Source organism: Artemia franciscana, chromosome 6, assembly GCF_032884065.1.
Source record: "Artemia franciscana chromosome 6, ASM3288406v1, whole genome shotgun sequence".
NCBI lineage: Eukaryota > Metazoa > Arthropoda > Branchiopoda > Anostraca > Artemiidae > Artemia > Artemia franciscana.
The window spans coordinates 2332-16620 of record NC_088868.1 but is presented as its reverse complement, the minus strand read 5'-3'; the positions used below and the strand labels follow the sequence as shown (position 1 = coordinate 16620).

The 14289-nt window shown below is 33.4% G+C and overlaps 1 protein-coding gene across 1 annotated transcript; it reads right to left on the bottom strand.

The window, feature by feature from the left end:
* Positions 1 to 1088: 1088 nt before the first annotated feature.
* LOC136027873 (nitric oxide synthase 1-like) lies at positions 1089 to 13974 on the bottom strand. The gene is made up of 8 exons (XM_065705285.1): positions 13746 to 13974; positions 12076 to 12245; positions 10798 to 11008; positions 9514 to 9595; positions 7096 to 7211; positions 6060 to 6208; positions 5130 to 5327; positions 1089 to 1346 (listed from the first exon to the last, which is right to left on the bottom strand). The coding sequence occupies exons 1-8, from the start codon at positions 13957 to 13959 to the stop codon at positions 1239 to 1241; spliced, it is 1248 nt and encodes a 415-aa protein (XP_065561357.1). The 5' UTR covers positions 13960 to 13974; the 3' UTR covers positions 1089 to 1238.
* Between the last annotated feature and the right edge of the window lie 315 nt (positions 13975 to 14289).

The window sequence follows — 14289 nt, the reverse complement described above, 5'->3', positions numbered from 1 at the left end:
TTTTAATTGTGAGAGGTGCTAAGCCGCCCTGAGGCTCACTTGAAGCAAATTCTATTTGGAAGGGCCAAGATACTTCAAAGTAAAACTAGATCTCACTACTTTCAATACCCACAACCAAGTTATTACATCTTCTTGTATCATGATCATGAACAGAACTTCTGAAACGGTAAAACTCATTAAAGTTTCCGAGACCAAATTTTGCACAAAATATAACCAATGAGAAGTTCGCGAGGTGCACTATTAGAAGTGCGAAGGTATTATTGGTTCACGGTTTGGATTTCGGTGAGCAAATGGTGACCACTTTACTGCCTATTTCCATCTAATTAAATATTTGCATTATATGACATATCACCTCCTCTGTTCATCCTAAAACATTAAAATAAAGGCCAAAGTCTTCAGCAATATCTGAACTTTAATAAAGGTTTGTATAAGTGTCCACTTTAAACTAAGTATATGAGTCGAAATACTCCAGCAGGTTATGTTAGTCATTCTGAGGTAATATCCCCTTAAATCAATGGGTGTATGCACTGCATTCGCTTAAAAAAAAAAAAAAAAAAAAAAAAAAAAAAAAAAAAAAAAAAAAAAAAAAAAAAAAAAAAAAAAAAAAAAAAAAAAGTTGAGCTAGAGAACGTTTGCTGACACCCATAACTTTTATGATCGTGGCCGCAAGAAAATTAGTTATGAGGTCAAATGCTTTCTGAAAGTCGGCTGAAAGTACAAGGTTGACATGAACTGCTACAGATCACAGAACTGAAAAAAAAAAGGCTGCAGCGTTGATCCGAAACAAAATCAAAGTTTAATGCAAGAGCTACAGAATGGGACACCTTGTACGCATTTACTCTACTTACAAAATGTAAAAGATCCAGTAGCGAGACTAAATTTTAAATGGTAACAGCAAATTTAAGTTACCAGAATGGTGCATCAACAGATATCTAAAACAGGCTATGACCAGACAAAAGTTATTCTTAAATAACGGAAGGCACTCATCTAAATCCCATCTAACATCTATAGCATTTTTGCAAAGCAAAATCAGATTTAATCTGTTGAATCACCAACGCGTAAGAAAAATACACGAAAAGTCGGAACACTTATGAGAAGTCTTATATGTTTATTAAGGTCAAAGATTTATAATGCAGTTAAAACCAACAAATTCCAAATGTTTATGAACAACATCACTTTCAACAGTCAAACTAATTTAAATCAAACAAATGTTTGAACACATTTAACTAACAGTTGAATCAGACTGGATTATCCTTCATTAAACGAGCTTTTCTTTTATATTCCAAGTGAGTTTTCCGTGCACCAACAGTAATACCAAAAATATCCTCATGGTAACGGCCGCTATTCTAAAACAATACACAATTAATTAGAAACACTACAACTCTATACTGAAACATCATAAAAATAGATATTATTTCCCTTCCTTTTCTCTGATAGCACAATAGTTGCACCTACTGACAAGTGGCTTTAAGACATATCGACTGATCTTGAAATATGACTATTCCCAAGTTCGATACGGCAGCTTGTGATATACTTCTACCCTTGAAATACCATTGAGGAATATAGCCACCTTTATACATGCACAAATAGAGATACACAAAAAAACTGTTCTTGACATAAATGGTTTCACTCTCAAGCAAAAATAAAAACAGAGAGAATTACAAATTTAAAAGTATCTCAGATCCCAGATAACTAGGAGTAGAATAAGCGTTAGGAGTGAAACAAAACGTTTTTTCGTAAAAAAAAAAATCATTCAATAGCGCATACCTAAGTAATACTGCAGATAATATAACGAAGAGGTAACGAAAGCCAAGAGCTCATATGGCACTTGTGACGAGAGATCGGATCCGGTCCGGTTATGTCAATCATGCATCTAGAACTTATGCTTATTCTCGAACTCGCCAAAGCACTAGAAATCTCCCCAACTCCCCCAAAGAGGTCGGATCTGGTCCGGTTATGTCAATCACGTATCTAGAACTTGTGCTTATTCTTTCCATCAAGTTTTATCCCGATCTCTCCACTCTAAGCGTTTGCCCAGATTTCTGTTTCCCCCATTCACCCCTCAAATGTCCCTGGATCCGATTCGAATTGAAAATAGAACATCTGAGACATAACATCTTTCTATATATCAAGTTTCATTAAGATCTGATCACCCATTAATGAGATAAACATACCTCAATTTTCACAATTTATCCCTCCCAACAGCCTCCCCCAGATGGTCGAATCGGGGAAACAACTATTATCAAGGCAATTTCTGCAGGTCCCTAATACGCCAATTAATTTTCATCGTCCTAGCTCCTCCAGAAGCACCGAAATCGCCAAAGCATTGGAAATCCCCCCACCCAGCTCTGAGACAAGATCTGAGACAAGAGATCCTACTGCATATTAAATTTCATCAAGATGCGGTCACCCGTTCATAAGTTAAAAATACCTCATTTTTTCTAATATTTCCGAATCAACCGTCCTTCCACTCCCCCCCCCCCCCAAATGGTCGAATCAGGGAAGCGATTATTTCTAATTTAATTGGTCCGGTCCCAGATACGCCTACCAGCTCTCAGCGATCGCTATATTGATCACGTATCTAGTTTCGAATCTTCTTCATGTAAAAATTGGGGTGGTCCGGGATTCGAGCCCGAGACCTCTCGCACCCTAAGCGAGATTCATACCACTAGACCAGCAAGCCACGCTATCATTCTTCTCAACTATCTCGTTTGCTGGTGGTCGACTCGGTGGACCGACCATTTCTAATTTAATCTGGTCTGGTCCCTGATAAGCCTGCCAACTTTCATCGTCCTAGATTATCTGGAAGGGCACAAACTAGCAAAACCGGGACCGACAGACGCCAACCAGACAGACAGACAGACATGCAGATAGATCGACGGACAGAAATTGCAATCGCTATACGTCACTTGGTAAATACCAAGTGCCATAAAAAGCAAGTGTAGCTACAGAAAAAAGGTTAATCATTTGATGTCGGACGGGCAGAAAATTGCACACGTAAATGAATAAGAGAAACAAAAAGAGGAACTTGTAACCAGTTCATCCACACACGCGTGCCTACACATATAACCCTGTGTTTTAGTTTTGACTCAAGATATCTCGATTGTTTTTTTTCCCATGTTTACTCTGCTCTTGTGAAATTTTAAGCTTTCATGTAAAAATGAATTGCAGTGTATTCTCTTCTTATTTTGTTATACTTTGCAACAGTCATTTTCGCATATGACATGGGATAGATATGAATTATTATCATTACAATACAACTTGTATTTCAAATAACAACCAGGCCAAAAAGACAGGTTATTTAAGAGAATTTTATTATATATCAAAGATACATTACTTTTATACTAAGTTTCTAGTACGATTGTTCCTATAGGACAGTAGTTTATAATCTTTGAATACGTTTTATTTTAAATTCATTTAGAAATATGTCTTTGTCCATACCAAAAAATTTAATACTAGAATGAAAACATATTTTAGTAAAGATTTCAAGGAACCGAGTTCTTTGCTTTTGGAATAACACCTATACATACATTGAAACATGAGGTGTTTAATTAAAAAACAGCCAACCTTGGCCCTTGGAAAACTGCAAAGTTTACTTTGCCCAATAAACGAGTCAATCAATGAATACACGTGTTTGAACTAGATGTGATGATCCTTTAATTTTTAAAGTTTCAGATTTAAATATTTTTGTCCCTTGAAATGCTCAGAGGCCAAAGTGATTTGACCAAAGCGACTTAGAAAATAACAAAATAAGAGACATTATCATATCAATCTTGATGAACAAAATGACGGGGTAAAAATAACTTCAGGATTTTTGTTTGTTTGCGCATCTGTTCCAACAGGGACAAGGTCTAACAGCTCATTTAAGTATAAAATTAGTAAAAAGGGCTACTGAAAAATTAATAGTTACTATGTTATTATTGTTATGTAATTTTTAATAGTGAAATTTTTTGACTATTTCTCGTGACAAATCCAGTGGCTGTATATCATTGTATGTTTTTTTAGCACTTGGTACTGCGTTCCTATCAACAAGAGTCGAAATTTCACTCAAACTATCCCGATCATATTAGCTCCAACTCGTTATATATTCATGTCCACAGATATTACACTGCAATGGAAGGACAATCCAAATAAATAACAAAACTAGGAAGAAGTTATTCAGCCTAAAAAAATCTACCAAAACAACCTTAACCCAAGAAAAATACTCCATTATTCAAATACAGTCCAATCTTGTGTAATTTACTAGACTATTAGACTAATAGTACTAGATAATATACTAGACTATTATTAGTATATTAATAGTAATATACTAGACTATTATTTTCTCAAGGGGTGGCGTAAACCTACATTGAAAGTGGAAAAATTCTGGATGCCATCTTGATAAATAGTTGGTCTTGAATCCTGAAAATTCTAGTCTTTGGATCTAGGACCTTATCCTAGATCTTAGGATCTAGAGTACCGTCTCACCACTCACAAAGAAGTAAAAGTAGTAATATGGTACCCTCTCACTAAAACATCAGCCATATTCCGTCAAAGCTTAGGTCCTGTACTAACAGGGAAACTATTAAATTCAGTGCACAGCTGTGTCGTTTACTAGGCTATTATTTTTTTAAGGGGATGCAACTCTTCAATTTCACCCTGAAGCCATGTTTGCAGTCCCCATTCTAGTCAAGCAAGCTCATGAAAAGTCTACTTCAGCACCAATATGAGGACAGACAGGCAAGCTTTCCCTTCCAAGGATGGAGGTAGGAGTTTATGACAGAGTGTATGACTCTAGACCATCACACAACATGAAAAGAGCTCCGGTCTTTTATACCCCTCGGCCTATCCTCACGCAAAATTAAGCTTAAAATATGATTTGCAAATAAACTGACCTGATAGGGGTATTTGAATACTATTTTCAACAAATAAGATTCTATAACAAATATTAAAAATTATTAAGCAGTTTTTGATCGCAAGGCTCTATTACTGATACATGGGGAATTACAAGAAAGTGGCAATAAAAGTCAACATAACATCTCATGCTCACTCATGCACAAAAGGCAGTATGAAACGTGATTTTATGCTTTATGAAAGACTTTTGCTGTATGAAAGAGAATATTTAAATTGTACCTGATACTGAAACTTACAATGAGGTTTTCTACAGCCGATGCAGCTTCATCCGCGTTGATATTTCCATATTCTTGAAATATTGAAACTATAACCGATTTGACATCATTCGCCATGTAAAAATCTCCACATACATAAATATGACCGCCATGACTATCCAACAATTCATAAATACGACGGGCGTTGGCATCAATCATCATCTTATGTTGTACAAATTCCTGGATAAAAAAATATAAATAAATCCAAACATGGTTCCATCTACAGTCAATTTGACGTTAAGTGAAAAACAGCAAATAAACAAAAGAAGAGTCGAAACTAGTAACGATAACTTCTTCCCATTAGACATGCAAGTGCCTTCACAAACGAAACTCAAACTGATTATTACCTTTTTTTCTAAGTCTGACTGCTACAAAACAACTATTATTTTTGGCTATTTCCCGAGCTGACCCTTAATTTTTTTCCGATAATTTTTTTCAATTTACGAAAATGAAATTTATTGCACATACTTTATTTAAAAAAAACAAAAAACTTTACGTTGAAATATATCTAATCATCCCATTTGATTTGGCTCTCCGCATAATCACGCATGCTTGTAGGGTAACGGGTTAGGCTTGAAAGTTACCCAATCACGGAATTTGATATACTTGGCGCCCCCAGAAAAGCAAGACACCAAAGAAAGTAATATTAAGTATAGTTTAAACAGGCAAAACCCAAGGAAGAAGCCTTCGAGAACGCCCTTTCCCCCGAAACACTTTTATGTTTACTATGGAATCTATTACCCAACGTTTTCCATTAACTTCACTTTTTTTACCCATCTTCAAAGTCAAAAAAAATTTTTGTGAACGTACCTCTGCCAAGGCCAGATTAAGGCTTTTTCACAATTTGAGAAAAGGAATGAACTCTATGCACAAAAAGAGAAAAAGTAAAAAAAATCTCAAGACAGCACTTACTCTCTCAATTACAACTTCTCGGGAGTAGGCAGTTGCAGCAAGCTCAATAGCGCCCATATTATGATATTTCCACTTCTCCTCTCTGTAAAGATCTAGTTCTTGGGTTCTATACCCTCCATAGAAAATAGCTGCGCCCAGATGTTGTCCAACTAAAATTATATTTGGATTTGTCAATATTGATGTGTTAGCATTATTACAAATTGACACAGAGCGAAATGAATCAGATCAAAAGTAACAATATTAGTCAACAATGAATACCAGCTTTTATCCCAAGTAATCTACAAAGATAGTTGAAAAGGTCGAAAAGTACTCAAAATGGTGAAATAAAAAAAAAAGTGAGTATCATAAAGATTTTTAAGATTAGAAATTTTCACAATAAGACACATATTTGTGGTCCCGTTTCTTAATTTATCTAGAAAGGGGACTTTGGGCCAATTTGAGGTGTGAGGCTTTGACCCAAACATTGAATATTAAAATTAAGCCCAAACAGCTTGGATTGGATGAAAAAAAAAATTAATAATGACAATAACAGACAACACCTTGTCTGCTAAGTCTGGACCAATCTAATAGGAGATATTGTACAGTTTCTCTAACTTCACAGCTTGATATAGCTGGGGAATAGCCTATGGTTATTAACTAAAACTATTTAATTAGACTATTCTTGAAAAAAGTAAGAAATAACGTTAGTATATAATTCATAAACTGACACCGAGCCAAAGGCTGACAACTTCTTCAAGGCAAGTAAATCGAAAAACAAAAATAAAACAATATTAGCCAACAACGGACACCAGATTTTTTCACAAGTAATTCATAAAGACAATGGGAAAGGTCAAAAAGTATTAAGAAAAACAATATAATAATAAATAAAGAAAAATGATTTCCAAAAATAAGATGAAAAAAAACAAACATATTTTTAGTTGCTTTTTTTTTGGATTTCGACATTTCACAGCCTCTTTCTGAAACCATTCCTGAAGTTCTTCTGATTTTATCAAGACTCTCAATATTCGATCATAGCTGTTAGATTACATAAAATTACCTTTCATCAGTTCTGCCCGATGCATCCAGAAAGACCTGAATGGTGCGATGCCTGTACCCGGTCCTACCATTATAATTGGTACAGTTGGATTTTCTGGCAAATGAAATCGAGGCTCACTAAAAAACAAGAAAAAATATTTATTGTGTTTTTTTTATATAAAAAACTTTGGCTAGCTCTAGTCAGTTAACAGTAAGAATCGTTTCTATTCGGTGTTTTAAGTTGCTTCAACACTAAGTACGTAATCTTCTCTGTCAAGTGTCACAATAAGTACAACCTTTCAATTTTATACAAGTTTTATAAAATCACCCCAATCATCGTCTAAATCATCACAAATTAACTGTTCAAAAATTTGAATGTGTAATAGAGATAGAGATTGAAGCTAGCATAAAGCATGAAAGGCTTTCAGGGTAAAGTTTATAAAATATTGCCTTCACAGTTAATCACTTGTTCATCAAGAAATTCAATTTCGTTGCTGCTATATTGACTTTTACCTAATGCAACATAAACTTTAATAAACTGAAAGTCTAAGTTGAGTTTGAGCCTACTTTACATAACATTTGTTACGGAAGAAATTTTCTCCGTAAAGTAACTTTCACATTGCGTATGTAATAGGCCATGCTAACTGGCGAAGTTACGTTACGTGTAACCTTTCACACTTAAACAAATCGAACATAAGGTGTGTAACGCAAAAAGTATGTAGCCATTATTTTCATCGTTTAAGGTCATCGCAATTATCATATGCACACTATAAAGAAATAAAAAAATGCAAAATAAAAAATGCAAAAAAAAAATATAAAGAAAATAGAAAATGCAGGATAGAGATAAAAGATTCAAGCTACTATCAAGCGTGAAAGGCTTTATAGAAATTTCAAAATTTATCGATTGCTCATTCAGAGATTCTGGGTCTGCAAAATTTTGCATCAACCCACAAGAAATCAATCACTGTTATAATGAACTTCCTGAATTTTACAAAAAGGATTGCTTTTCAGCTAGTATTGATCCCATGATCCCAACGGATTTAGGCGGCTAGATTATTTCACCCTAGATATTGAGTAATACATTATATATAATATATATATATATATATATATATATATATATATATATATATATATATATATATATATATATATATATATATATATATATATATATATATATATATATATATATATATATATATATATATATATATATATATATATATATATATATATATATATATATATATATATATATATATATATATATATATATATATATATATATATATATATATATATATATATATATATATATATATATATATATATATATATATATATATATATATATATATATATATATATATATATAGATTATATATATATATATATATATATATATATATATATATATATATATATATATATATATATATAATATATATATATAATAAGCGTAATCTAGCATAATAGAATATACGATCCGATATACACCCTCCGAATAAACGATCCGTAATAGAAAATATACCCTCAGAATAAACAAATTCGAAAATACGTAGAAGTTTTCCGTGTAAACGCAGATATTCGACTTTTTTCAACATTCGTCTTTATAGCAAGAGAGTAAAGTGGTAAATAATTTTTAATCTTACTGGTCATGGAGTAAGAATCTAGCGTAAGAATATATAATACATATATATATATATATAAAAGACTCACAGGGGAAAAAGGAAGAGACAGAGGGAGCAAACCAATAGCGAGAAATGAGTATCAAAAACTGAGCAAAAGTACGACCAGAAAGACGAGACCGATGATGGAGATGGCATATCGAAGGTCCACGTAGCACTTAAGTCATGGTATCTTCTGTATACTATTCAGTCTCACTTAAAAGTACAAGAAGAAAAAACATAAAGTACATCAAAAAGCTGTTCAAATCCTCCAGTAAAAGCAATAAAATCGAACTTGAACCCATTAAAAGCCAAAGTTTATATTATTCCATAATAGAATAACTTTAGCTCAAAGTTTTACTGATTACCAATAATATTGGCTCAAGACTTGTTTTAGAGTTTAACCAAGGAACCGAAATAGTCTATTTGCAAATGTTTGACATTAAGAAACTGCAATATACGTTCAGGGAAGTATATGCCAAAAATTGTGCTCCAAAATTGAGACAAAGCTCATCACTAAACCAATGAATTCACATTTTTGCATTCATTGATGTTCACTTCTTAGAATTACCATGATTGTAGTAAGAATAGTCCTTGGACAATTTCCATGGAAGACAACCTCCCTTCCCTTGTCTACAGGTTTGACTTAATAGATACGGTTTTGCTTGATCAATTGACAGCATAAAATGTAAAGATAAAAGTTGGATTTCTCAAAATACCGATGACATGAAACTTTATAGTAGAACACAATAAATATTATAGACACAAACCTCCTGAAGAAGGCGTTTACGGTTGTTCCAATAGTAGCTTGATTCAGGTACATTGAACAGAGACCATTTCGAGATGAACCATCTGGAAAAAAAATTGTAATAAAAAAAAGAGAAACATTTCTTGGCCCAGGCGTTAAGACGCAAGAAAAATGTCATTTCAAGAAGGAGGCAATTCATTTCAGGGATGAGGTCCAACCATAGAAAAAAAAGAGTTCTAAAGGAATTTCTAATGGAAAAAAGTTTGATTACCTCCACTGCTAAAACTTTTGAGATTTTGCGTTATTGTTCACAATAAAACTGAATCGACAATAGAATAATCGTTATTGGGAAATAGAACTGGATGCATATCCGACATTGAATTCATACGTGTAATTGGCATCATTCTATGAGCTTGGCCAGAGTCAACTCAACTCCACATGAGAAATCTGGGGAAGGTAAACAAGAAGGTGTGTGAAATTAATCAACGCGTACTATGGAAATATACTATGTTTTCTATATCCGAACTTGAGCATTCTAGACTTATTAGAGTGATTTATAGGGAATTAAATTATATCTTGAAATTAAGGTCATTGTTTAAGCTTGTCTATAAAACTTTATTATTACATCTTATCAATTGAAACTGTGCGTAATCAGAAATTATTAATGTTGTCCATTTCAAATGAAGTGACCATTAATCATCTAACTAACACTACAAGCAACATGGACTGGTCAGTTTTTGTATTCAACAAAGTAGAAAGAAATAATTCATAGAATTTACATCAAATTGACTCTAATTCATTCAAGAAGGCCGAAAGCCCGAGCAAAGCGAGCGGAATTTTCGAGGCCCAAAGGCCAGAGCTACCTTTTGAATGAAAAAAGGGCTATTTGAGAGGGCTATCAAAAAGCTAATTTAGCAGACGGTTTAGTTTTTTGTCTAGAATTTTTCTTATATATATATAAAGTTGGGTATGCGTGCTTGATCATTTTACAATAAATTTGCAATTATAGCTCTAATCATAAATATTTTAGAGCATTTATAGAGAACGCCACCTAAGTGACCCAAGCCTGTTTCTTCCAAAAAGGAATGTACGAATTGATTATTTACAAGATAGCGGGTTTAGTATAGGCAAAAAAAAATAAATAGGTTTTAATGGTTAGAAATCTTATCCGATCAATAGGTTTTATCTTTAGTAACTTAAATAATTGAGTCCATAATCCGGTACGTATTTTTCTTCTTATTTTTTTTACGCGTTTCACATTATTGAACACTGAATTTCACTCTATTTCAATGATGAAATTGCTCACCCTCAGTAATAAATTTGACAGCCCCAACTGTTAGATCCACACAGGTTGGCGAACTCAGCAAACAGGAAGATATAGAATAAAAGCGTGGCTTCATTAAGGGGAGTTTAATGATGAGAGCTTCAGCGGGGATACTCAGTGATGAAAATTCTTCAAGGAAGCTCAGTACGGTTGGCCATTTGGAATGCTTCCACTGCTCATACCTCCCCACATCCTGAAATAAATTGTACGCAAAACTGTTAATTTGGCAACATATTTCAAATCCTAAGAAATAGCATTACTTTTTTTTAGCTGTGCACCGAAAGCAATTAGAAAAAAGTAAAGTATATATGGCGGCCGTACAGCTTAGCGTCTTGATTCAATTTGCATGATATACCCAGGTAAGTTATTTCTAAAAGTTTCCGATACGTTAAATAAGAAATACAGCTACATCACCAACTCTTATCACTTTCAACTCTTAGCTTTTGATTCTAGTCCTTCAATTTTACAAGTGAACGAAAATCAAACATTTTTTTTTTGCCTCCTCAGCTCCCTTGCTCGAGGGCATTCCGTGTTCTAATTTTCACTATCAATTGTAAGATTGGAATTAATTCAAAAATTGTTGCCTTATTTCTTTTAATGCTACGCTCTGACAAGAGTTCATCCACGACAGCCAGCGAGGTGTTATATTTGAAACAGAATTCGAGTCATATTTTATTTTGCATCACAAAGCTGGCTTAAGTTATTGTAATATCATTCATGAAAAGATATTTTTCCCTAGATAGCCTAAAGGTGCACAAAGAATGGCTTAAAGGTGCAAGTTATAGAATTAATAATGTAGTAGCAGGGCTTCAAAAGTTTTTAAATAGTAGTCTCTATACAGACTACTATTATAATAATAGAGACTAAAAATATAATACAAAGCAAGTAAGGAAACCCATATAGGGATCAAGCATTCAAAGACACTATTCTTCTTCATAAATTAAATAAAAAGTCTAATCAGCACAGATATATCGGTCAGAATTAAAATTGCAAAAAATCGAGGATACAGTGCCACGGCATATCTCTAAAGCTTAGACTCTCTTAAAGTACAGGTTACTAAAATTTCCTGAAAAGAAACCTAGATTGAACAAATATTCCTTTTTTTCCCACTTCAAATAAAATAAAAAACTGAGAATGCAAAAATGTAAGAAGAAAAAACCCGGTGGAAAAAAAATAAGACACGAAAGTTTGAAGTGAGACTACCTCATCATTTGAATAATCAAAACTTAATAGCTATACAATTTGAGAGTAAAAAAGCACCTGTGAGAGCATGTCCAAGCCTTCTTTTTCTTTTGGATCTGTAGCGTAGGTAGCAAGATCATACAGAAGCGATTGGGTCGGGGGAGTTGTAATATCCAAAAACTTTTTGAACCAGTCAAAGACTGTAGCAGGAGGTAGATTTTCATAACAAACCCATTCTTTCCTTGGGCCTGAAATAAAAAAAAAAAAAAAAAAAAAAAAAAAAAAAATGAAGTATAAAGTAAAGTCAAGAATCCAAGAACAAACATGTAATATCACTATAGATAAAACAAAAGGCTGTACAAAGGCACTGACTTAACAACCCGATTGAATTACTACTAGTTGACTCTGTAATCTCATACAGAATCGACCCAGCTCTATATGGGTTCATGGAGAAAAATGAGGAATACATACAGGAAAGGTATGCAAAATCGAGGATAGTTGTCCCCCCCCCCAACACCCCACTTGTCTCCTTGGCTCAAGGGCCAAGACATGAAGATCAGCTCTATCGGGACTGTAAACCCCAAATGCGTATCTTTTCTTTTTTTAGAGATTAAAATAATTGGGTTCCTTAAGCTCTTGAGAGTAAACACATCTATTGGGTCTTCATTCATAAATTAAGGTTAATAAAACAACTAGAGTTTATGTTTCAAGTCATACATAACCACATTCATAATAGTTTGATGTGTAAAGCATGGCCATCAATTGGAGAAGACTCGAATCCAATCCCCTGGTGGATTTCATTAAAAAACGATCTTTTTTAGTATTTTCAGTAAAAATTAAAATAATAACAATCTAATACTGAAGCACAAATTAGGTACACCACAAACGCTGATATTACAAAAAAACATTTTTTTCTTTTTTTAATTGATGTATAAGCCACAACAAAGTAAAGGTGTTTATTTATAAGCCACAATCTCCATGCCATTTTACTATAATAACTGAATACACATATTCGCTCTACATTTTCTCTCAGTTGCTCCTTTCTCGTTTTGCTGATCGTTTTTTTTTTGTTTTTTTTTTATGTCCATCAGTAGTTCATGGACTGCCTGCTCATGCAATTAATCTTCTCATAGCTTTGTTTATTGGAAACGGCCAGGCATGTTCTTAGCATACAAAAAAAAACAATCTTGATTTTTATTTCTTTTTCCTCAATATCACAAAATCCCAGGTTTGCCTCATTTCTATTTCTAGATTCGTCTTGTCACGACAGCAAATTCAAATTTTTTTGGTTGTTCCATGTCTACATAAAATACAAGGATTTTGCCTTAGATAAGAGAGCATTAATTCGAGAAAAAACACAGAAACAGAATTATTTTGTGAAAAATAATGCTAATTACAACAAATGCAACGAAAATGTAAACATTTTGAATGCTGAAGATCTATACACTCCCCTCCCAAATTGAAAAAAAAACATTAGCCGTGCCAGCAAGCACCAGACAAGACACCATATAAAAAAATAACGTAAAAATAAGTTACCCAAATCAGACAATAACAAGTTCTGTTTTTGTAAAAAAAAATAAAAATAATAAAACAAAAATAAAATTTATCCTTAACAAGCCAGCCCAACTATTTACAACACTAGACAGCCCTTGCCCCACTTACCTAGGCTTTGTGGTAACAACATTACAATTAATAAAATAACATAATGGAATAAAGCCGAAGTACAAGCATTAATTAGGAAATATTACCAGCAATAGTCAACAGTTCCTTCTGTATCATCAAACGGTGAGTCTGTTCAAGACTTGGGATAGGATTTAGCTTCTGAATTACCTTCGATACCATTTCATCTGCATTTTCTGAAAGTATCCCAAGATGATCGCCAGGTTCGAACGAGACAGGGTTATTCAAGCACAAATCTTGCCAAGATAATCTGATTTGAACCGTGCATGGACTAGAATACATAATACAAGATATGTATATGCATGTATTGAATCAAACACAAAAGCTGCAAGGCCCATGGCTAAGAAAGCACGAGCCGAAAATTTAGGAAATCCAAATGTGCTTTTGCAACATGGTTATATTACTTCAGTGGTTGCAGCAGCAGCTGCAACCAAGTAAAGAGTGAACCAAACTCCTCAGTAACTGAGAATGAAAGAAAAGTCTTTTGAACAGGATTGTCAAATCCAAAAAGAGATTCCTATTTGCATCTGGTCAAAAATGGTAACTATTATCCCATTTAGACACAATAGTAAAAATAATTACAAAAACTAATTGAGGAATTTCAATAAGAAT